Here is a 25,580-nt window from a genome sequence, read left to right as displayed (position 1 = left end):
GAATAAGGGGAAAGCGGGAATAGCTGAAGTAATCACCCTTTCCTTTTGCCAGCTAGCATCTCAACAACACTGTTATAAGCACCACTCACCTGCTGTCATACTTCCCAAGATAAATTCTTGCCATGACCTCAATTTACTGTCCTTTGGTTGCTTTAAAGGTCCCAGGTGGAGAAAAATGAGAACCCCTAAATTAATAAAAATACTGAAGTATCTACAATATTACTATAGAAAACACTTTAAATACTGAATTTTACTATGAATAGTTAGCTAGCTAAGACAATTGTCACTTTCTGTTTTAGGACCATCCCTCCATATAGCACATTCAGATATGATTTTCTAGTATGTATATTTACTCTCCAAGACATTTCAATGAACTGTGCCCCAAATTTGTAGGTAGTAAGACCTAAGACTGCACATAAACTTAAGGTTTTTCATCAGGTTTTTCATTATGATTGAAGTTCCTAGGCATTGTGATATCACAATCGAAATAATACATTTCCTTGCTGTAACTTTTTGTGGAGGTGTTTTTGGTAATTCAGTTTTTTGTCCCTTTTATATTGCAACTGTTATCATAGTTCTTGCATTGTTGTCCTACTGCTGTGTCAAGTATTCCCAAGGTCAGGTGTTTAAACCAGATGGCCTTCCTTTCACTAACATAATTCTTGTCCTCCTTACACATGTGCACACATGCTCCCTGTTTCATTTACAGTGTTGTCACTTGCTTTCGCTTCTGTTTCTCATAAAGTCATTACAAAAACCAAAATATTTCCAATTTTACAGAAAAATAATCCCTTCATTTTCCATAGTACATGGCATTAATCTGTCTCTAAAGCATGAAAGTTTACTTTGCTGCCACTTGTGCAGTTTGCTGTATATCAGAGTATATGACAAATTATGTCACTGATGCAGCAATGGCTCTGCTTATTGAGGCATTTTAAATTGGCCCAATCATAATGGGAGACAGACATCAGCCCCTTAAGTTATAAACAACTCAGGCTGGCATCTAGATTGCTGTGAGATACGTGGCTGTTTTGGGTTGCTTTTTTTTTACTTATTTGGTTGATGAATCTTATGCTTCTGCACCACATCAGTGACATAAAAATAGCTTCCAAATATTGTGTGGTGGGGAATAAAAACATAATTAGCATAGTCATGTTTTATATGGCAGGTTACCTGTAGACCAGAGTTATTCCTATTGTCACAAGCGCAACAAAATATTTTCTGAGTAGAAGGTCGAAAAATTGGGCCTTCTCTCTGCAAATTTGTGTAAGTATGTGAGGGTGATGAATTTTGTTTTAATTTATCAGAAACAGCTCAGTACTTTTTTTCTTTTTGTAACAGTTCTTACGTATAACACCTCAGCAGGTATAACTTCTTTTTCTGATTAACCATTTCTCTGTCTGGTTCCCTTTTCATTAACTCTGTATTTTAGGAGTAGTTCTATCAAAGTCAGTGAGTTACACGGGTATGAGTGAAGTACTGGGCCCATCATGTCCTGGAAGTGCACTAATCTTCAGTCCTGAGAGACTTATCTCATCTTTTCTGTAATTGTGGTGTGTGGGTTTTTTTTTTGGGGGGGTGGTTAACATCAGTGGTGAATCTGGCTCACTAAGTATGACCTGATATTCCCACCTGTCCCATTTCCTGACTGGAGTGAAATAGTTTAAAAGGAAAAACATTAGTTTTAATATTTGTTGTAGTCTATGGACCATAATTGTACCATAGAATCTTGATTGTCACCCCATCTCAAAGAGACACTGTAGTACAATTGGAGAAAGTATAGGAAAGAGCAACAAAAATGATTAGACATATGAAATAATTTCTGTAGGAGGAACGTTTAAAGACTGAGCCTGTTCCACCTGGAAAAGAGATGTCTAAGATGGGATATGATAGAGGTCTATAAAATATTGACTGTTGTGAAGAAATTTAATAAGGAAATGTAATGTGAATGAATAAACAAGAAACGGGGTCACCAAATGAAATCAATAGATAGCTTTAAAACAAAGGAAAGTACTTCACATAAAGAGTTTCACAGGTTGACTGTTGCCAGGGTTTTTGTAAAGACCAAAACTATAAGAGGATTCAGAAAAGAACTAGTTTAAGTTCATGGAGGATAGGTCCATCAGTTGCTATTGGCCAGTATGGGCCTTATGAACCCACTCTTATGCATTGGGTGTCCCTAGCCTTTGTTTGCTGAAAGCTGGGAATGGATAACAGGAGGATGAATGGCTTGATCATTGCCTGTTCTGTTCATTCTCTTTGAAGTATCTGGTATTGGCCACTATTGGAAGACAGGATACTGATCTAAATGGTCCATTGATCTGACCTAGTGTGTCCATTCATATGTTTGTTATGCTCATGTGAGGAATGCAGTCAAAGAAACTTTAGAGAATTCTAATTTTAAAATGTTTGAGAATTACAGTTCAATGACGTTTCCTTTTTATTTTTAGGCTTGTGTGGATGTAAGAGCAAGCACTGTGTTTTGGCAGCAGATGGAATTAGCTGAGACCATTCAAGGGCAGCGTAAATTACCAGAATGGCTTTCCACACACCCTTCTCATGAAAACAGAGCTGAATGCTTGGACCGGCTTATACCAGAGGTGAGCAGAGAGTGTTGAGAGAAGTGTCTCTCTTCCCCACCTGTCCCATAAAAAGTTATTAGGGTGATAGTTTAGTGTTGATTTATGAACTAATTTCGTAGCGTCACATTTATCTTGCCCTTTTTCCTTGTAGAAACATTCCATTATAAAATAGTAACCTACTCAGGACTTTATTATATGAAGAAAATTTAAAACATCATAGGTAAAGTGTAATTACACTGTATGCTTCTAAGCTATCTTTAGATGAAATGTACACTGTGATTAAGATGTAAGATTTTTGTTTTGTTAATGGCTTTTCCCTTTAATAAATACAGGTTTGATAAAGTAACTTAGGTATTCTGTGACCTCTTGTACCTCTGCTGGAAACCAGAGGCCACATTGAGACACTAAGGCTTTCTGTACGCTATGGACTTTACAACGGCACAGCTGTTTTTCTGCAGCTCTATAAGGTTTCCTTTGTAACCCGTCTATGACATCAGAAGAGTGCTCTCCTGCTAGCATAATTAAACCTACCACTAATGAGTGATGGTGGCTATGTCAGTGGGAGAGGTGTCCCACCAGGATAGCAGTGTCCACACTGACATTTTTCTCAGTGAAACCTTGTTGGTTGGGGATGTGGGTTTTTGTATAACCCTGCCCAATAAAAGTTGTATTGACAAAAGTGCTGGTGTAGACTAAGGGTATGTCTAGACTACATGCCTCTGTCGCCAGAGGCGTGTAGATTAGGTTACCAGGCATAGGAAAATGAAGCGGCGATTTAAATAATCGCCGCTTTACTTAAATTTACATGGCTGCTGTGCTGAGCCAACAAACAGCTGATCAGCTGTTTGTCGGCTCAGCGCGATAGTTTGGACGCGCGGGTGGCGACATCAAAGGTATTTGTCGACCACAAAGGTAAACCTCATCCCAGGAGGCATACCTGGGTGGTCGACAAATACCTTTGATGTCGACACCCGCGCATCCAGACTATCGCACTGAGCTGACAAACAGCTGATCTTCATTTCAAAGTAACTTATGCAGGAAATCCCCTACTTCACCAAAATAACTTTGTTGTAAGAACATAAGAACGGCCGTACTGGGTCAGTCCAAAGGTCCTTCTAGCCCAGTATCCTGTCTGCCGACAGCGGCCAGCACCAGGTGCCCCAGAGAGGGTGGACCGAAGACAATGATCAAGCCATTTGTCTCCTGCCATCTCTCTCCAGCCTCTGACAAACAGAGGACAAGGACACCATTTTATCTCCTGGCTAATAGCCTTTTATGGACCTAACCTCCATGAAATTATCTAGCTTCTCTTTAAACTCTATTATAGTCCTAGCCTTCACAGCCTCCTCTGGCAAGGAGTTCCACAGGTTGACTACACGCTGTGTGAAGAAGAACTTTCTTTTATTAGTTTTAAACCTGCTACCCATTAATTTCATCTGGTGTCCTCTAGTTCTTCTATTTAGGGAACAAATAAATAACTTTTCTTTATCGGCCCTCTCCACACCACTCATGATTTTATAGACCTCTATCATATCCCCCCTTAGTCTCCTCTTTTCTAAACTGAAAAGTCCCAGTTGCTTTAACCTCTCATATGGGACCCGTTCCAAACCTCTAATCATTTTAGTTGCCCTTTTCTGAACCCTTTCCAAGGCCAAAATATCGTTTTTGAGGTAAGGAGACCACATCTGCACACAGTATTCAAGATGTGGGCATACCATAGTTTTATACAGGGGCAGTAAGATATTCTGGGTCTCATTATCTATCCCTTTCCTAATAATTCCTAGCATCCTATTTGCCTTTTTGACCGCCGCTGCACACTGCATGGAGGTTTTCAGAGAACTGTCCACGATAACTCCAAGATCTCTTTCCTGATTTGTCGTAGCCAAATTAGCCCCCATCATCCTGTACGTATAGTTGGGGTTATTTTTCCAAATGTGCATTACTTTATACTTATCCACATTAAATTTCATTTAATGGTGTTTATTTAAGTTGTGAGCAGAGTTTAATAGGAATGTTTATAAAATCCTATCACGGTGGCTGAATTGGAAAATGAAGATGTGCGCAGTGTTCTTGGTGCTCTTGTTACAGTTATATCAGTAACAATAGAGACCATGATTTTTAAATAGGTACCAGCTGACTTGTAGGGCAGTGGTGAATTATTGCTCGGTCTGATTGAGGACAAAAAAAATCTAAGAACCAAGAAAGTTTTCTTATACCTTTGAAGAGCATTGGCATTTATTTTATTATCACTGTTCGATCTCTTGTAGCTTATCAGATGGAGTAATGCTTCCTTCTTTCCCCTGTCCCTGTAAAGAGCAACCATCAGGCAGGTGAGATGGGGGAGGAAACAAAGCAGAATTTGCATTCTACCACAAACATGCTGGGAGTGGGATGGGAAAGGAGTCTTTGTGCCCTTAAGTAAGAGTTCAGTGGATAAATGGAGCTGATGTACAACAGCTAGACAGAGCGATAGGCAAAGATAATAATTGGTCTATTTGACCTGGTGCTCTTGTCTCCCCAACCTATAGAACAGTACGAGGAGCTAGAAGAACAATGGGAATGTTGTTTTCAGTGCTAGTTTGTTGAAGCCATGTTTTGTTTACCAGCACCAACATCTTGTTGCAGCATTTCCACACTAGAAGTGTCCATATGATACCTTAAATATCGTGCATACACTAAGCAATGGAAAATAATGCACTTCAGGGACAGTTTGTGAGTAAATTTCTTAGAAGGGTTATTTGTTATGGCAGCATGAGGCTAAAGAGAAAATATACTATCAGTTACACTAGCAGTCGGCAGAATCCAAAATGGGGATGGTGATCTCTCTCATCATTTTTTATGGTACGTCAACTGAAGTGATCCTGCCAATCATTCACTACTCAACAACTCAAGCTTGAAAAAAAATTTCCACACAAGCAAATGGCAGTGAAAGAAAACAGTTCATTTAAAAAAGATACTTCAATAATGTTTTTGTGTAGTGTACTTTCTGAGCAAGACCACAACAAATTGTTCTGCATTTTCATTGTACCATAGCAAAGGTTTTTTGTTTTAGATGATGACATTACACTTTACAATGATGTTACCCAAAGCTATCTGAGGGAATGAAGGGTCTATAGAGCTAGAAATCTGGAATGACTCATTCTTAGTCTAGAATTGCTTACTGTGTCTTTTCAGGCCAACCCCCCCACATTTTTTGCTATTAAGTTGAATGATTTTGTTAATGTATAAGATAGCAAGACAACTATTGGTGCAAACCAGCTGCATTCAGACTGATAGGAGCCATTAAAAATGTTTTTTTAAAACTGTAAATTTCATGGTAAAGTTTGTTTTATATCCTTATAGTATATAGCCTAATAACAAACATTTTAGTAACTAGAATGCTAGTGTGGAAAATTGGAAAACTGCTACATCAACTTTTTGACATGTAATAGTATAACCTTTTCAAAATACTTTCACATGATGACACAGTGCAGCATTTTGAATATATGTACATCATAACTTGCCTTTGAGCATGATGGGATCAGTCCATTATAACTGCTTATATTTTTATGAAGGGAGTTACAACTCATACCATTAACCCAACATGAAAATTGTCATTAAATGTAAAACTCCAAATACAAGTATTCAGAACCTATAATAGATTTTTTATTTACTGTTAACTTGAAATTTCCAACTAATAAAATTGGAATCTTAATTTAGGAATGTAAACTTCAGTGTTCTATATTATGGTGAAACACTTGACTAATATTTATTACACTGCTCTACAGCCAACATGCTTCTGAAATAAATGTAGTCAAATTTTACTAATTCTGGGTCACTGAGAACGAAAATTATGCTTAAAATTGTTGATTGGCTTTAGTTTTCAAGATATGCTATTGGGTCAGTATATACAGGCAGTCCCCGGGTTACGTACAAGATAGGGACTGTAGGTCGGAACTGGCGTCAGCCGCTGCTGAAACTGATCAGTTTCAACCACAGCTGAATCTGGATGCCAGTTCTGACTTACATACAGATTCAACTTAAGAAACCCAACTCTGCCTCGGGCTTCCTGTAGTCAGCCGCTGGTCAGTTTCAGCAGCGGCTGACTTGGGGATGCCTGGGGCAGAGTAGCTGGGGTGCTGCTGGGTTGGTCCGGAGCAGCGCTGCGGGACCAACCCAGCAGCCCCCAGCTGCTCTACCCCAGGGGTAGGCAAGAAAAGCCTGGTCTGCTGGGGGGGGGGGCACTAGCTGCCCCCCCCCCCCCCCCCCAGCAGACCAGGGAGACGGGGGTGGCGGGACCGCCCAAGTCCTCCACGGCTTTGCTCCGTCTCCCTGGTCTGCTGATGTGGGAGACGCGGAGCAAAGCCGCAGAGTACGCGGGCAGCGGGACAGTCCAGGTGCGCCGCGGCTGTCCCACTTCTGGCGTGCTCGGAGGCTTTGCTCCCCATCTCCCTGGTCTGCTGGTCAGACCAGGGAGACGGGGAGCAAAGCCGCGGGGCACGCCCGCAGCGGGACAGCCCAAGCGCGCTGCGGCTGTCCCACTGCGGGCGTGCTCCGAGGCTTTGCTTCCCATCTCCCTGGTCTGCTGGTCGGGAGACGGGTAGCAAAGCCTTGGAGCACGCTCGCAGGGGGACAGCTCAAGCGCGCCCGGGATGTCTCGCTGCGGGTGTGCTCCAAGGCTTTGCTCCCTGTCTCCCTGCAGACCAGGGAGACGGGGAGCAGCTTTTCTCGCCCCGGAGGACTGGGGTGGCGGACCGCGGCGCATCTGGGCGTCGCGGCGCATCTGGGCGTCCCGCCGCTCCCGTCCTCCGGTGCGAGAAAAGCCCCGTTCATAACTGTGGATCCGACATAAGTCGGATCCGCGTAACTCGGGGACTGCCTGTACTACCCTTGACTTGCGAATGGCAGAGGATAAGTGAGTTATAAAGGGAAGGGATCTCAATTTAAACCAGAAATTACTAAAATACATCTTTGACTGGATCTATGAATAAATCTGTGACTGGGTTTGGACAGTACTTGCTTTTTAGGCAAAACAATGAATGATGCAATCTGAAGCTGGTATTGCATCATACATGATATGAATTGCATCATGTTATTCCTAGAAGTCATGAATGATGCAATCATAACGAAGCTTACATCACTCTGCTGAACAAATTGCCCTATATCAGCTCTAGAAATCATTGTGTTGTGCTCTCTTATTTGTCAGTGTTTGATTTTGCAAAGGGACACATTTTTGTTTAGCCAGAGTGAGCAGAGATGCCTCCTACTTGTGTGAACAGTGCAGATAACTTCTGCTATGTTTGTGGTGAAGTGACTTTTGCATCACAAAAGCGCAGTATAACCACTATGGTTAAGAAAGCCTATCACCTTTATTTTGGCTGCAAAATTGGAGATCAGGACAAGAGGTGAGCCCCACACATATGCTGCAACACTTGTGCAACAAATCTTTGCCAGTGGTTGAACAGGAAAAGGAAATCTATGCCTTTTGCAGTGCCAGTGATTTGGAGAGAGCCAACAGATCATACCAGCAATTGTTTCTTCTGCATGGTGCCTCCAGTTGGGAAAGGTATGTCAAAGAAGAAAAAGTGAACTGTGCATTATCCAAACATTCCATCAGCTATACGCCCAGTACCCCACGGAGAAGGACTGCCGGTTCCTGATGCACCGGAATCATTCTCACTCGAGTCAGACGAGGAAGAGGATGAAACTTCTGGTCCTGAACCATCAATGTCACAGGACCCACATTTTCTCCCATCCTCCTCCTCTGAACCACACATCATAACACAAGGTGAACTGAATGACGTTGTCAGGGATTTGGAACTACCCAAGAGTAAGGCAGAGCTGTTGGGCTCCAGACTACAGCAGTGGAATCTCCTGGCAGGTGATGTTAGGGTTTCCATGTTCTGTGACCGTCAAAAGGATCTTGTCCCATTCTTCTTCATGGAAGGTGATCTTGTAGCCTGCAACAACATCAATGATGTGATGGCATCTCTCAATATCGTTCACGATCCAGATGAGTGGAGACTGTTCATTGATTCATCGAAGACGAGTCTTAAAGCTGTTTTGCTGCATAATGGCAATGTTTTGCCATCAATTCCAGTTGGTCATGCAGTCCATATGAAGGAAACCTATGACAACATGAAACAACTTTTGAGGTGCATAAACTATGACCAACATCAGTGGAAGCTTTGTGGCGATTTGAAGGTTGTTGCTCTCTTGCTTGATCTGCAGACTGGATACACAAAGTACTGCTGTTTTCTCTGCAAATGGGATAGTCGTGCAAGAGATTCCCACTACATCAAGATAGATTGGCCACTTCGACAGTCATTGGAGCCTGGGAGGAAAAATGTTCAGCATCCACCTCTTGTTGAATCAAGGAAGATTTTGTTACCACCCTTACACATCAAGCTGGGTCTGATGAAGAACTTTGTCAAGGCCATGGACAAAACACAAGCAGCTTTCAAGTACCTCTGTGGAAAATTTCCAAGGTTAAGTGAAGCTAAGATAAAGGAAGGTGTCTTTGTTGGTCCTCAGATTCGTGAACTTCTTCGAGATGATGCATTTGACCATGCACTGTGTGACAAGGAAAAGACGGCATGGAAAGCCTTCCAGTTAGTGGCAATAAATTTTCTCAGAAACAACAAGGCAGACAACTACAGGTTGTTGGTGGAAAACCTCCTCAAGGCATACAAAAGCCTTGGTTGCAACATGTCACTAAAGATAAATTTTTTGCACTCTCATCTAGATTTTTTTCCACCGAACTGCGGAGCAGTGAGCGACGAGCACGGCGAGCGATTTCACCAGGACATTGCAACAATGGTGAAACGCTATCCGGGCAAATGGAACCCATCAATGCTTGCAGACTGTTGCTGGACAGTGACAAGAGATGCTCCATTTAATGAATACAAGAGACAAGCCAAGAAGCGCCGAGTAGACACTCAATAGGACTAAACTATGTACATAATAGTTTTTTGCCTTTTGTTTCATAATAAATTTTCTTTATATAACCCTTTTGCTGATTTTTAATGTGTTACATAAACAGGACAGGTGAAATATTATCATGTAAAGCAACCATAAACACATGAAAAGACCTAGGTTTACAATTTATGATTAAAACTCAACTATCTACACAATATACATAGACGTAAAATGTAAAAACTTAAACATCTTGGAAACAGTACCGGTAGCCAATCACTTGTTTTAATTGTCATATTTGAATTCAGCACATCAAAATACATAATAAATAGCACATTTTATCTCTGAAGCAGACGACTTCTAAAAAATTGTAGACCAGTGTTATATACTGCCCGTAGTCCTTGGATATAGAGCAGTCTCTTTGCAAGATATATTATTCTGTGCAACTTCTCTCTTTTTTTCCCCATCTCCTCTTCTTAATCTTTTGAGTTTAGTAAAATCAGAATTAGACTGCTTAAGTGACTCGTGCTTATGAATTTGTAATTATATGGATTTTTCAACTATATCAAAGAGATTATTTGAACATAAAGGTAAACCTGAAGTATAAGAATATATGTACAAGCTCTATGTACATACTGTGCAAGCACTATTCATTTTCCAGAATTTTATTTTATCTGTGACATGAAGAAAAGACACATACTTTCCTATCTGGTACAATTTAATTGGCTTCTGAATTTTATGAAGTTAACAGTAACATTTTCTAAACAAGAAAGAGTAGTTAGGCCTGGTATATACGCGAGTGTCTACTTCAGGCCCAGAACAAATAGACTATTACAAGAATGCGTGTTGTGGGATAAATGATAGTTTTAGAAAACGTATTAGAAAAAAGGCTATTTTCTTTCACTCTCCTCCCCTGAAATGTCATCTTATCCAATTGCTGGTCAAAACCTTTCAGTCTATGATGAAAATGCCAGAGCAACTTGGACACATCTTTTCCTGCAGCTTTCCTTTAAAAGGTGGTTGTGACAGTCATGGAATGCTATGTAATAAGCTAAGTATACAACTGTGTAACACAGTTATTGAGGGAGACTTGTATTACCCTGGGAAATGGAATATTTGCTATACAGTTAGAATGCTTTTATTCCATGAGGACTGTTGCCAAGAAGAGAGTGACTCTAGAAAAGGACACACTTCTCCCCTGCTCCCCATGGACACTTGAAAAACAATGAGTAAAGTTATTCAGTTTTGTGGATCTGACTCCAACAAATCACATGCCTTGTTTTGCCAAAGCTGTGAACTAGGGGTACATACCCCACAGAAGCAAGTTTTCGAGCATGGTCAACAGATTCAGGCTAGCAGGGCTCATGCTAGTGTTCTAAAAATAACAGCAGTACAAAGTCTGAGGGGTAGCTGTTTTAGTATGTAAGTTTAAAAACAATGAGCAGTCCTATGGCATCATAGAGATTAACAAATGTACTGGCTTTTGTGGCTAAAACTCACTTCAGATAAGTTGGAATGCAAATTATGGAATCGCGCGCGCGTGTGTGTGTGTGTGTGTGTGTGTGTGTGTGTGTGTGTGTGTGTAAAATCAGCAAAAGAGCTTACCTGTCAATTGTAGGATATTAATGAAGCTTAAGTCAGGCTGGATGTGTCTCATTCATAGCAAGTAATGTGGAAATGAGAGTATCAAAGGTGGGGAAATTACCTTTGTAATGTGTTAATCAATTTAGATCTTTATTCAAGCCTAAGTTGATAGTGTTGGCAGTACTTTGGTTTTGCAGCTTGGGGCTGATAAATATGCCAACCTTTCAGATGCCAAGCTTCAGCCTAATTGCAATGCCCTCTGTGCAGCTATTTGAGCACTAGTGAGAGCCAGATAACCTCTGCAAGTGAGCCTTCCAGCCTGGGTCAACAATTTTAGGCTATTTAAATATAATGTAAGAGACCAAAGGACTGTAGCCAATTTAAAAGTGAATTGGCCTGGGAGGGGAAAGGGACAGTAGTAGGTGATCAAAAGGACATAACAGCTCTTAAAGAACTACCTCCTTGAGCAAAGGGAGCAAATGGTTTGAGTTAGGGCATGAACTGTGCCAGCTGACTCCAGAGATCTTGGTGAAGACTTAAAGCTGCCAGGGTTCCCACATAGAAGATGGTTAGATGTCTACGTATGTGCAGTCTGATTGTTTTAAGAACTAATTTTCTCAACTGCATTTGTTCTAATAATATTTTGCATTAAAAAAAAACTGTCAGATCACTGGGTACCACTATCATTGCTCTTGGAGAGAACAGAATTGCACGGTCATTATGTTAGGCCTTCTGAGGTAATCAGTGGGGGAGGAGGAGGCTGCAGCTGACGGGCAGATCCTAAAATGGGAAAATGGTGTGAGCCTTTCCCAAGCGAGGTGATGGCTAGACACTTGAGAGTGATGTATTCAAAGACTGCAGGCCCGCAGCGTATCAGGTGCAATAAGCTCAAGAACTGTGACAACAGTGAAGTAAGTGTGTGTGTGTGTGTGTGTGTGTGTGTGTATGTATGTGTGTGTGTGTGTGTGTGTGTGTGTATATATATATATATATATATATATATATATATATATATATATATATATAACTGAGCAATGGAATCTCTCCTCTTTCCTAGGCCCTGCATGCAGCTATATGGTGTATGCGATGGAGAGGAGTGGGGTGAGGTACTAAGCAATGGCACAAGCAAACCTCTACCTCATGCACGTAGCTGTTGGTAGATGACTAAGGCTATATTGTAGTAGAATACAACTACTGCTCCACCTTTGCCATTTACAAACCAAAGTCTGAAAGTTTGTGATAGAAATAGTATTGCTTGATGACTGCTCTCTGTGCACACACAGAGTAACCTCATCATCAAGAGTTTCTCTTCTGCAGTGCAGCCCTTTTGTCTTAATGGGAGCCTGAAAAAGACAGTAGGAATGTGCCTACAAACCCCAACCTAATCGTGTACTCCACTCAAGTTTTAACCTGGTGATATTGCTGCTGTTTGGTCTTCTGTCTGGATTCATTAGTATAACAAAGCTGTGAAACATGTTCTTAACTTTGCAAGTTGTGTGCATTTAATTAGGAATATGTATGCACTCCCCTAGCAACTAAATTAGTTGGATTGGATTCTGGTCAAAATGGAGTTTCTTGAGCAACTCTAAATTATTGGAATTGAAGTTATAATACTGAAATTGAAGGTAGGCCGTGGAATGCGTTATCTTCCAGAAATAATACATTGTAAGCTTCTTGAAGAGTGATTTTGCCACATTGAATACATTATTGGCATTAAAAAATAGCAAGAGCTAACAGGAAGGCTTAGGGTAAGCATAGCCTTTTAGCTATCCTTTCAGCTAACTTCATTTTGTTTTCTATGGGCTGTGAATCAGTGTGTTTAAATCAGGCCCCTCTAACTTCGTACAGTTACTTTGTGTAATAAGAAAGCAGAGACTTCCACAGGGTGAGAATATTACCCCATAGTTATTATATGTACCTCCTGATGTTGTAAACTGTAGTATTTTAGATAAGTGAACCCAGAAAGAAAGGATGAGAACAGAGCTGCAGTTGGAAGACAGACATTACATAGTCAAGAAAACCAGAGATTTAAAACTGCTAAATTAATTTAAAGGAGGATTATGTTGCCTTTTTCAAGATACAACCTAAATCTTTATATTTCTGTTTCCCTTGACTAATGCTACTTGACATTAATGCAGCCTTTCAGCAGCTTATGTTCTGAAAGAGAACAAGAGAAAACTCTTTGTCATTATAAATATCAGTATTGAAATTCATTGGTCACTGAAGAAGAATTCAGTGATAAGTATGGTAAAATTTGGTGAATATTTAGATTAGGTTGCAAAACAACAAATGAACTTGAATTTTATTTGTTATAACTAAGAAGAACCTAGACAGCCCCAAAAGTTGTGTTTGATTCAGATACTACTTTTTAACCGGAAACAATCAGATAGCACAAATGAGAAATACTTTTTCATATCTTTGAAACTTGCTCTTCTCTAAAGCCCAGTTGGAACTGTTAAATATAATTTGTTTCTAAGCCAGTTCCAAAGATATCTGTTTACTGTACTAACCGGATTTTTGTTAGAAAAACATAGTTTCCAAACCTCTTTGCAAAAAGAGCTGTTAGGCTGGACTTTTCTTTGTTTTAAAAACCTCAAAAGTGATCTGTACATTCTGCCTCTGTTAGAAGGAGCTAAATGAATTTTAAATTGAAGCAAATCCTTCCCTCCTTCTAGCAGTGTTTAAGATTTTTCCAACCATGAGCAGAGTGAGTTTTGGCTTGTGCATCAATATTGAGGTCATTCGTGCTAGTTTGGATATGTGCCACTGTGGCACGCAGTTTATTTACTCACTAACACAGTGATTGTCTCATTGTCTCCTGGAGCAGACCTCCACCTCTCTGCCATGCAGCAGTTCCCAGTCCCAAAACAGGCCCCGGTCTCCCCGCCATGTGGCATCCCAGGCCACCAGAGTAGGCCTCCCCCCTCCACACAGCCATGGCAGGCCCTGGCCTCCCACCCTAGTGGCTCCCTCACCACACCATCTCAGTCAGCCCCGCCTGCCAGAGCAGCTGCCTGCCACAAGTGCTGCTGCGTGGCTCTCCAGGAGGTTGGTGGAGGAAGAATTCTTTGTGTGAGGCTGCACAGGTGCACACCTTAGCATGAACTATGCTATCTGGCTATATAAGGAATAATTTAATTCAGCTTTTGCTCATTATATTAGCAGCAGGGCAACACACCTGCTGAACTACAAAAGTGAGGCTTTCTGTAGCTTCCCCCTAACAACACTCTGTAACTGTAAGTAACTCGAGGAAACTCTGACAAGAACTCTTCTGAAACATGATATTAGGAAGAGAATTGGAACAAATGGAATAAAATGTACAGGGAATGAACTTTCTGATGCAAAGATTAAAAATGCAACTGGATGATTATTTGCCTATGAATTGTGTGTTCTACTTTCTTTGATTGAGGCTAAGAAGAATTTAACAACAAATATCAAAATGGCTGTGGTAATGGTCAGTGCTAAATATTAGTGTAGTCACCTTATTAAAGGTGCCTCTGCTTATTCTCTGGGAATATCCTGTGTGCGGCAATCTAGCCCCAGAGACAACAATTCCCATGAGCCCTTGAAGAAACCAGGAAGGAAGTGACTTGTTTTTTTGTGGGTGGCTGGGGGTCTCCATGTGTGTGGAGAGAGACTCTTAGCAGTCTGTGGACTCTTCCCATTTTTTTTTGAAAAAAGGATTTAGACTGCTGTGGAGGAGTTTTATCCAGTCCAGGAGCTGTTAGGTTGCAGCTACAGACTTGGATTCAGAGCCTTTGGGACTGGAATCTAGCAGGCTGCTTCTGATTGCTCTTTGGCTATACCTGTGGCTAGAATTACTACTCTGCACACAGAAGGAGACTAGAATCATCCACTCCAGCTGCAAAATCTTCAAGTGTGCCCATGCAAGCAAGTGTATGGTACTGAGAGTCCTGAGGAGTGCATACTCTGAGGTCTGATAAACGGTGGCAGGGCAAATGCCAAATAGATACATTCCCGTTATTTTCTGTGTACTTTGTTAGGTTATTCACTGTTCATCTGTTAAACTCTGTTTCTTTAAATTGTTAAGTAAAGGTTGTTCTTTCTACTGTAATCTATCAGATATATACTATTTATGATTTGTAATTGCTGTTCTGGAGCTAGATGATCCAGATTATTGGAATAATTTTATTCCTGGAGGCTCCCAAGGCACACCATTATGTGTGTACAGGGCCAGCCAGGTGGAGGCACTGACATTATATGTTCTTTACGAGCAAGGGACAGCAGCAAGGGGATGGAAAGGGTTTCCCCAACTAAATAACATCACTACTGGGGTACTCAGGATTTCCTTTAATGTTAAAACCATCAGGCGCCCAGGCACACTTGTGATTTTGACCTGCTCCCGAGTAACCCGGGGAGGAAATATGAGGTTACATTAGACTGTATTATAACCAGGGCTTGACAAATCCCATGGCAAGTAGATTTCAGCCGGTCGCCCTGTTCGCTGGCGGTGAGCATGTATGCAGTGCGGGTCTGGCACATGCATGGTGCAGGGCTGGCAAGTGGATTTCACTGTGGTTTGTCGAGCCCTGATTATAATTTATTACATTGTTTTGCTAAATTACTGGAGTTTTGTGGGATTTCATTGCTACCTATAAAGCAATGTGTCTGTTTTGGGAGGACTTGTTAGGATAAATTTAGTTTATTTAAAAACAAACACAAGGTTTTGAATTCTTTAGGATTGGAGGCTCTCACTGTGCATACTGGTTTATGCCAGTTTCCTTACTGCACCTTTTGAGAGGAGGTATCTAACAATTCCCTTAATTTTGGCAGAAAGCCTTAGGTTAGATCTTAGAATTGGGTGTCGGAAGACTTTGATTCTGTCCTGGCTGGGCTGAGGATTTAGGTGACCTTGAGCAATCATTTCACTTGTTCGGTTTCTCCACTTCCTCATTTTGCTGACATTTTATAAAGCTCTTTGAGATTGAGGAACGACACAGTAAGTGTAAAGCAAGTTTGTTACTTTTGTCTTTCTTCTGCATCTCTTCAGGGGCAAGGCCAGGTTTCTTTTTGGAGTCATGCTTATCCCCCAACCAGCAGTCTATACTACCAATTCCCAAACCTTTCAAGTAATGAACACTTATGTGTTGAATGCAATTAAGAGTGAAATTTAGCTAGATTAATGTTGTGATTAGCAGAGCAAACTCACCCTTGATCTCACAGTAACAACTTTTCATTAAGCAAAATAAAACCTTATATTTTGGGACCATTTTCATGAGACTAATATGGAAGTCGAAGTGCCACTCAAGACTCTTGGGGGTGGAGGAAAGGGCTTTCTTGTGCTTTGTGCCTGGGAGTTAATGTTCATCGTGCTACTGATGATTTTTTTCTCATCTGTTAGGTTATATATCTAGATACAGGTATTCCCATAGTACAACATATGTAATCAAGTTCATTATCCTTTTCTTTTTTTTTATAGTGTTATTTTTTTTAATTTGCATGTGGCCCCCTTGTAAGAGGTGGCTGAGTTCACAAACAGAAATGAAGACTTCATGCTATTATACAGTTAATATCATGGTACCATACCTTTACAAGTATCCGCTGTTCCTTCAGCTAGCTGATAAAACATTATCTTTTATTCAATAATGGCTCTTCTGTTCCTAAGAGGTCTTGGTTTCCATTTGATAAATTGTTGGATAATTTGTATATAAACCTAATACTGGAGTCACCAATATATAACTAGCATATACAATTCTTATTGGAAAGATAAAGGACTGGCTGCCCTGCACTAAAGTGCATACTCCTAAATTGCGTTTACCTACAATGTGGTTTTAGTAAGTTGATGTGATTCCTTGTTTTGTTTTCATAGGCACTTAAAATAAGAGAGAGTTGCAATTGTCCCTCTCTCTCTGGACCAGACCCTCGCCTTATTTTTAAACTTAACATGCAGCATCTTCTGGAAGCATCTAAGGATAAAGAAGGCCATAACGCTACTCAACATGGTCTTGCAAAGCCAAAAGTGGACTTTCCTTCTGTTCAAAAGGGGGAAAAACTTCCAGTAACTCTTGCAGTTGAAAAAGAACCAGCAAACTGAAGGGAAAATATATTCACCAGAAAAACTTCACAAACTGTTGATTGAACAGATTTTTTTTCCTGAAGCACTTTTTTGATTCTTGTAAGATTATCAAATGGACAAATAATTGCAAATCATGTTTGTACTTCCCTGGTGCCAAAAATCTGTTGAAGGAAACTTGTCTCTCTGTAACACAAAGTAGATCAAGCCATCAGTATTCCAGGTTCCCAAACTTGTGGTGATCTCCTTCTCAGTGCAATGAGGAACTCTCCCCACATATAAAGAGTAGTGTGTTGGAGTTGAGAGACTTTTATTCAATAAGGGATACTAAACATAAATCACTGCAGGGGAGGGGTAATAATCTCTGTACAGTCCATTCACACAAATGGCAGAGCAGCAATAAAATGGCCAGTGAGCTGTACATATATCCACCTAATTGGATGGCTTTCTGCTGGGCATTTTTGTATCATATATCTTTTAAAGGCACTTTAGAAATCAGGTTGATTCAGCATTTCACTTCAAAGTAATCTGAAAGGATTGTGCAGAATTGTATTTAAAAGTGAAGTCAGAAAATGTCCCAGTGAATCTATAAAACCCGTTAAGAACTGTGACTTGTAGCACTGGGATATTTTGCAAGTGATCACTTTTAATGATGTCTCTTTGAACAATTGAGATGTTTCTTCCAAGGCCAGATTCACTTCAGCTGCAACTGGTCTAGATAGATCAGCACTTGACTATTAGTGGTTGATACTCTCTAAATACATTAGGTAATGAAACCCTATAAAACGTCTAAGCTATATAGCGGCAGAGGAAGCATCCTATTTTGTATGTTTATTTCTCCTTAGGAAACTGTTATCGAATACCAGTTTAGAAGTCTGCCTTCCCAGTCTGTCCTTCTTAATGGGGAGATGAGTAATTGGAGGTGCTCGGGCTAGAATGGATGAGTGTAGTTTCCAATGCAAGGCCTTGGTTGAAGTAGATCTGGTGAAGAAGGAGACTTAAAGCAAATGCCTCCAAAATGAAACTTGGGAGAATTTGCGAAGCTACTCCTCTGCCCCTTTGTACAGTGAGCTTCTCAGATTGCATATAGGGATGCAATCCTCCATCGGCAAACTTGAGTTGAGGAGCAGCTCCTTGGGGATTATGTAGATGGAAGGCAGAAGATTTCTCTGCTCCTTCAGCACATGTAAGTTTGGGGAGCCAATCTTACTTCCTGTGCTTGCCAGTCTGTGAGTTAAACTAGCAAACTGTACAGCCTCATTTGATGAGCTTGGGAAAAGGGCCAGAACATTGTAATGTGCAGCAAAGAATCATGTGCCCAAGAAGCTCCCTGCTTCAGAGTTGTTTTATTTTTGTCCTTTCATGATTGACTGACCTTTTCTCCTTTAGCTAGGCTTTTCGTGAAGCACAACCAGCACATCATGTTTATTTTCAGCTGGTTGATAGGCTCTTCCTTTCCAGTTCCTGAAAATTATTGTGTGCCATCCTTTTTGAAATAAAAAAAGATACAGTGAACGAAAGAGGAAGAGATCTTTTACTGATTGAAGCCTATGCCCTAACTATTGTTTTGGGGATCTGTTTTTTTTTTTTTATTAAAATAAAGTTCAAGAAGAAAATTACTGATGCTTTCCTATGCTATAAGTGGGAAAACTGCAGGATTTTATTACAATGTTTGACAATGTGTATCAGATCATGACACAGATGGAATTTGAATGATCCTGTGCATTATAAAGGGGAAGGGGAGAGCTATGAAATTTTAGAATGTACCAGACAAATCACAATTTTATTTTCCTTTTAAATTTGAATGGAATTTTTCTGAAAAAACGACATTCCGCAGTGGCTCTAGGCGCAGAGTCTGAAAGAGTTTATGAACAATAGTTTGTTTGCTGACTTAACCCAAAGAATATGGGTCCTTTGAGCCATCTGACATCTCAGTTTCAGGGTGAAGAGGCTGTATTTGCAAGGTTGACTGTGCTGATGTTTTCCAGGTCTGTTTATATATATTTAGATTGACAGCATATTACTTGCAAGCTATTTTTAAATTTGTATGCAAGACACCACTGACAACAGGCAGAATGGCCAGCCTCACCATTATCCATCTATCCATTATTTTTATTCTTACTGACAGGAGTTTATGTAACAGACGTTCAGCAGTGTGTTAAGGCATTTGGACATTGTCACTTGAAGGTAAACAGAAAAACACACCATTTAGATTTCCCTGTAGATTTTATAACTTAAACTGTATAGTCAAGACCCCAATGCTTCTTCCCTCCCACCCCAATGTCAAAGCTTGTTTTGTTATCCAGTCCTTGTGGCTGACATGCAACATGATTTTGTCAGGGAAGACAAGGGAGAACATAGAGAACTGTTTTTTAAAATAAAGTTTGTGTATTTTAAAGTATAAATGTATGTTCTATAAGTTCTTTAAATTCCTGTGTATAAATGCCTTGCTTATAACATACAGATGAGCTTGTACCAAAGTTCTAAACTTAACCTCTGAATTTGATGTGTTCAGATTCTAGATCTTCTAATAGTTTGCCACGTACTTTTAAAAGTTTTCTTCTTTCATTTGTGCACAAGGAAATAGGATATCCAAAACTTGCCACTCTTGAGTCTGTGTCGTCTTAGCCTCAAATGTCTAAGTGCTTTCTAAAACCTATATACTGCCTTTGCCTAAACCTCTATAGGATTGCTGTTGAAATATTTAAAAATGTTTTCTTGTCCAATCAGAAAGAGATGAAATTACAAGATGTTATTTTTCTAAAGGTCTGAGAGCCTTGAGCAAAATCTACACTGACCCTTTTATTAAAGAAATTGTAATTCCAGATCCTAGAGGAGTTAATTTTAAAATATACTTCCATTAGAAAAATATTGCAAATACCAACTTCTAACTAGCTGTACAACCGTTGTGTTGCAATTGGATGGATTAGTAAAAGCAAGAAGTTGGGATTCGAGTGAAAGAAATGCTGTACTGGAAGATGAATGTTATCACGTAAAATTAAGACAGATTGGTAAAAATATTTCTATCTTCTGCTAGTGCTGCATGCTGGGCTTCACAGCTTCTTATGGAAAGATTAAGTTCACAGTGTACACAATACTAAAATTATACATCTAACTTATCAGGAGTGGACAAATTTGACAAGCAGGAGAAATGCACACAAGGCAGTCTTACAATAAAAAATGGCCTCCCGTAACTTTTTTCATGTTTGGCACCTTGTTTGGAAATAATACCTATTTTGGTGTGAAATATTTATATATGCTGAGAAACCAAAGCAAAATACTGTTTAAAAATGCATTTTGTTTGGAAACTGTTTGGAGTTATTAAAGAGAGACAAACGTGCAAGCTTAGATTATTTTACTATCCTGAAGCTCTTCTCTAGCATTTCACTTCTATTGCAATACTTAGGGTTGAAAAGGCACTGCTAGTATAATCGCCTATCTTCAGGCACTTAACTGTCTTAAATTCTCTTATGTGCTGAAATTTCTTAAGCATAGTCTCAGTTCAGAGGATTTTATTAGTGGCTAGAGAGGAAATGTTGGTAAAATGCTCTTCACATGGCTTTATAATGAATGTTAAAAATTGCCACTTTTTTGCTTTCTAATCCATATTTAATTTTTCTTAAACCTTTGGCAAGTGCTAGTAACTGGCTTTTCTAGATCCCTCAAAGCATGTTGCAAATATAAATAAGTCTCTCTAAACACCTGCATATGTGAGTCTTTTACTTGTTTTCTAGCTGGAAAAACTGGGACACAGATAAAATAACTTTACAAAGGCTACACAGCAGGTAAGTGGGAAAGCTGGGAACAGAGCCCAGGAGGTCTGACTCAATGCCCTGCTCTGAACACTAGACCTAAGGATTCTGATTCTAGAATCATAATTTATTTTTAAACAAATTGAGGTGACTGCTATTGGAGAACTACATATCGCACATGTACAGTATGTGGTCTGCTGCTAGTTGCTCCTTCAGAGGTTTGGTGGTGGGCTATTTGTCCAAACCATGAATAATCCGTAACTGTTTATTACCTTCAGTGTACCCTGACTAGTCTCTGAAGGCCTTCTTGTTTTCCCTCCTCTGACTGATGTTCCTCTAAAGGAACATCCTAATTTCTGTAAGTGCTCTGTTTAAGACTCTGAACAAAGAAGTTAGGAAATTCAATATCATGATTCCCACGGCAAGCTGAGCTTGGCAATGCCTATGTGAAAGCATAACATGAACTTTGTACAAGTAATGCAGGTTTTTGCTTTAGTGAGGCATTGGAACAGTGCTTGCAGGGTCGCCAAATTATAGCTACGGTGGAGAAGTATGAATTTTTGTGGTTTTTAGAATCTAAATTAAGGTGTAATGCAAAACTACATTAATACAGTTTTAACATGCAGCACAGATAACTAGCATGCTTCACAAGAAGGTGTTAAATGGAATCTTAGCAACAGCAAATCAAAGGTACTGAAGAGTTATCAAAAGTAACCTTACATTTTGTTCTACTATTTCTGAATCTACCCTTTTAAAATTAGTTTTAGTACAACAGTTTTTCACTAAAAATACCTGAGATGTGTTGTTTTACCTTACTCTTGTTTCTAATGGAAAAAAGGCAACATCATATAAGCCCTACTTGCTATTGATACCCTGTTGGGATTCCTGGCAGGCAAATCACAATTTGGGTAAGTCAGGCCATGCCTATGCTATGAAGTTAAGTTGACTTTATGTAAGTGACACTCAACTTCTGATTTAAGCAAGCTCATCTTGCATGTCCACGCTGCGCTCATTGTGTCAGCAGAGTGTATCCTCACGAGCAGGGCTGGCATCGACACACAGCACTGCCCTCTGGGTGCTGTCCCACAATGCATGTAGCAGAGTGGCATTTTGGATTGGGCTTGCAATGCCTTATGGGACACTGATGTAGGTGGTTATGGGAATATGGTGTTAGCCTCCCATGATACTCTTACCGTTCTCCCTCCTTGACATCAATGGCAAAGATACCAAGCCTTTTTTGTGCTTTTTTTCCCTTCTTTTTTCTTCAGAAGCCTGGGTTAGCCCTGGCATGCCATAGCATAAGCATGGAGCCTGCTCAGCTGTACAGTGTAGTTGTGAGTATTACAAACCTCTCACACCTTCTAGTGTTTACACAGCTGATATTGGAGCTGCCACGCAGAACAATTTGATGCTACATAAGCAGCCCGATGGGAAGACAGATCAATTCACAGTTGCTGGTGATAGTCATGAATCACTTCGACATAGTGTGTTTCATACTGTGTGAAACAAGGAGAAAAGTTCTCTTCAGGGTGTGAAAGGGGAGGTAGATCGCCAGGCAGCAGGGCAAAATAAAGGACGCATTGAAGGGCTCACGTCTCTGTAAGGCTTTGAAAACCCATTTCAGCAAGGAGTAACGTGGTATGTGATACTTACCTATGTTCCTTACCAAACAGTTCCCTCTATTACATTTTCTCCCCTGTAAATTCCACCTCCACCAGCTGTTATGTGTTGAATGAATAAAGAGTTTTCTCCATGTTAAGTTTTATTATGCACACAAACAGAGGCAACAGAGAAAAGGAAAACAATCTGGGGCAAGAGAGCTGATAGTGGGGGAGAAACAAGGAAAGCTTGCTTATAGATACACTGCAGTAATAATCAAAGTTGTGGGAATGGGCACCTTCTGGTCCTTGTACCCTTTCCTCAAGTTGAGTGTAAGGGGTACCAAACTCCCCTCCCCATTCCTTATGGGACATTTGGGGGAGGAGCATGGAGAACTGGAAAATGATGGCAGCAGGTTTGGACACTAGCATCTAGCTGCCGTTCTTGAACCTCAACCAGATGCCTCCATATGTCTGATTGCTCCTTCATAATCAGCAGCGTCTCTTCCTACATGGCACGCTCTTGTTCCCTGCATGCTCTCCTGTCCTCCCTGTCCACATCCAGATCCTCGGACAGTGTAATCCTCCATGCTCTGAGCTCCCCTTCTCAGAAGCATGCATTAACTCATGGAATGTGTCCCTCTGAGTGTGCTCTTTCTGCCTTTTAATCTGGGAGAGTTTTTGTCCCAGTGTGGAGAAAGTGCTGACGGACAAGGTTTCAGCTGCAAGGAATGCAAAGCACAAGAGTATCATTGATAGTGAAGAAAACACCCCTTGATACCCTCCACTGCAAGGCACAAGATAGTTACAACCACTGGCTCTTGCAAGAGGCTGTTTACTGCTCCAGCTATGGTGAGTAAGACCACAAGACATGGGTGAGAGCTTGTGCTGCTGCTGCTTTTGTGACCACATCCTCAGGAGTACAGGCTGGAATTTGAGAGAAGCCACCTTTACCCTATCATCATGGATGATGCTTGAGGACAGGCACCAGTGTCAAGCCCTCCTTTCCCCCCACAATAGCTTGTTACAAAAGCAGCATCAGATCAGGGGGATGGGAGACTAACGAGTCACTGCCCACCACACTTCGTTTTCACTGCTGCTGGCAACACACAGTGATCCCTTCCAACCACAATCACAGCACACTTGGGCAAGTGTGGTTATGGGATTTCACCCAACAGAGGGCAGATTATTTGTTGAATTGTTTTCTGTTTAAGGACTAGCATTGGAAATTCCCTGTTTTCCCCTAGGAGACTGTATGCAATATCACTCTCCTGGGGGAAACAGAAAATCCGACCTTAGAAAATATCAAACTGGAGACCCGAAATCTGAGGCCACTTGAAAATTTTTAGCTGCAACTTCCCTCTGCCTCTGTTTTCCCACCTGTAAAATGGTAATGCTTCCCTGTCTGCTGTGGTAGCACTATGTTGTTTATAAAGTCTTTTGAGATCCCAGTGCATTGGTTTTTGCTTTTTAAATAAAGATTTGAAAGGTTTAGCAACTGGTACAAGTGTCTTCCTGTGCTTCAGAAAGGCATGCCCTTCCCTGCGGTGGCATATCAGACTTGCTGCTGTAGGGAAGGATTCTGTTGTTGGACATGATAAGATGATTACTGCACATTTGTTCTGTTTTTTAAACATAGATTATGATGGCAAATTATACTGCATGTTGAATGTAGGATTCTTTCCATGTATACCTACATGTGCTGTTGGGCTATGCAGAGAAAAAGGGCTGACAAACTACGAAAGCATATCTTGTGTTAGAGCATTTTTTCCCTTTCCTTTACTCAGAATTAAACATTTAGGGTATGTCTAGACTACATGCCTCTGGCGACAGAGGCATGTAGATTAGGCTACCAGGCATAGGAAAATGAAGTGGCGATTTAAATAATCATCGCTTCATTTAAATTTACATGGCTGCCGCGCTGAGCCGATCAGCTGTTTGTTGGCTCAGCGCGGTAGTCTGGATGCACAGGTGTTGACATCAAAGGCATTTGTCGACTACCCAGGTATGCCTCCTGGGATGAGGTTTACCTGGGTGGTCGACAAATGCCTTTGATGTTGACACCCGCGCGTCCAGACTACTGCGCTGAGCCGACAAACAGCTGATCGGCTCAGCGCGGCAGCCATGTAAATTTAAATGAAGCAACAATTATTTAAATCACCGCTTCATTTTCCTATGCCTGGTAGCCTAATCTACATGCCTCTGGCGACAGAGGCATGTTGTCTAGACGTACCCTATGGATAGTGTCATGGCTCCTTCCCCACTCTGGCATGATAAATGCAGAAGTGGGGGCCAGCAAGTGTACCCCAAAGCCTTATCTACCAGGCTTTGGTATAAAACTTCCCCCAAAATCTTAAAATCCTAGATCTTGGGAATAAAACTTCCGCTGCCACCACCCAAATGTTGCTAAAGAAACCAGGGGAAAGATCATTTGGGAAATCTCACCCCTAAAATAAAAATAAGGGCACACTATTAACCAATGCCAGGTTAATAAAAAGAAAGGAAAAAACTTATTATTACAACAATATTCCTGTTGCAAGCATAATGACTAGATAGGAAGGTAACAAAATATACTCATGGAGAAACTCCATGGGCCTAGAACTTAGTTACAAAGAAAAGCCAAAACATCTTTTACACGGTGCCAGATCTCAGATCCCATACCCAATCCTTAAAACAATAAAACCTAACGAAACTACCTAAACTTTACCCTACTTACAGAAAATGAAGAATGATGTCTTGGAGAGAGAGAGAGACATGCTTGTCCCTCTTTGTAGCTGCAGAGAACTCACTCCGAGAGACAAAAGGGAGAAAGGAAAAAAGCCAAATTCCTTTGTCCCAGTTTGAAAGTCCCACCTACATTCCTACTGGTCACTCCACCTGGCTAGGTGTAGTTAACCCCTTAATCCCCAGGCTGCTGGCTAACCCTCATAATCATGACAGGTATGTCTACACAGCAGGGCAAAACTCAAATTAAGCCATGCAACTTCAGTCACATCAATTGCATATCTTCAGTCGAAATAGCTTAAACTGGCTTTTGGTGCTGTCTTCACAGCAGGAAATTGAAGGAAGAACACACTTCCTTAAACTTTGCTTACTCCTTGTAAAACGAGGTTTACAGGAGTTGGAGTAAGAAGTC

General features: G+C 40.7%; 1 protein-coding gene across 3 annotated transcripts in view; it reads left to right on the top strand.

Moving 5' to 3' along the window:
- The window catches only part of OMA1 (OMA1 zinc metallopeptidase), a 47,353-nt gene extending 23,157 nt beyond the window's left edge, over positions 1–24,196 (top strand). For 2 of the 3 annotated variants that reach the window (XM_075936080.2, XM_075936083.2), the window contains exons 8-9: positions 2,451–2,600; positions 16,891–18,686. In XM_075936080.2, coding sequence (XP_075792195.1) covers positions 2,451–2,600; positions 16,891–17,115 — 375 coding nt within the window. In that variant the 3' untranslated portion in view covers positions 17,116–18,686. Of the gene's footprint in view, positions 1–2,450; positions 2,601–16,890; positions 18,687–22,114 lie in introns of those variants that run through there. The other variant, XM_075936081.2, reaches the window with a different exon arrangement.
- Positions 24,197–25,580: the final 1,384 nt, after the last annotated feature.

The sequence above is a fragment of the Pelodiscus sinensis genome, chromosome 9, assembly GCF_052426305.1.
Source record: "Pelodiscus sinensis isolate ZL-2025 chromosome 9, ASM5242630v1, whole genome shotgun sequence".
NCBI lineage: Eukaryota > Metazoa > Chordata > Testudines > Trionychidae > Pelodiscus > Pelodiscus sinensis.
The sequence above is the reverse complement of the archived record's forward strand: the minus strand, read 5'-3'. Positions and strand labels throughout refer to the sequence as shown.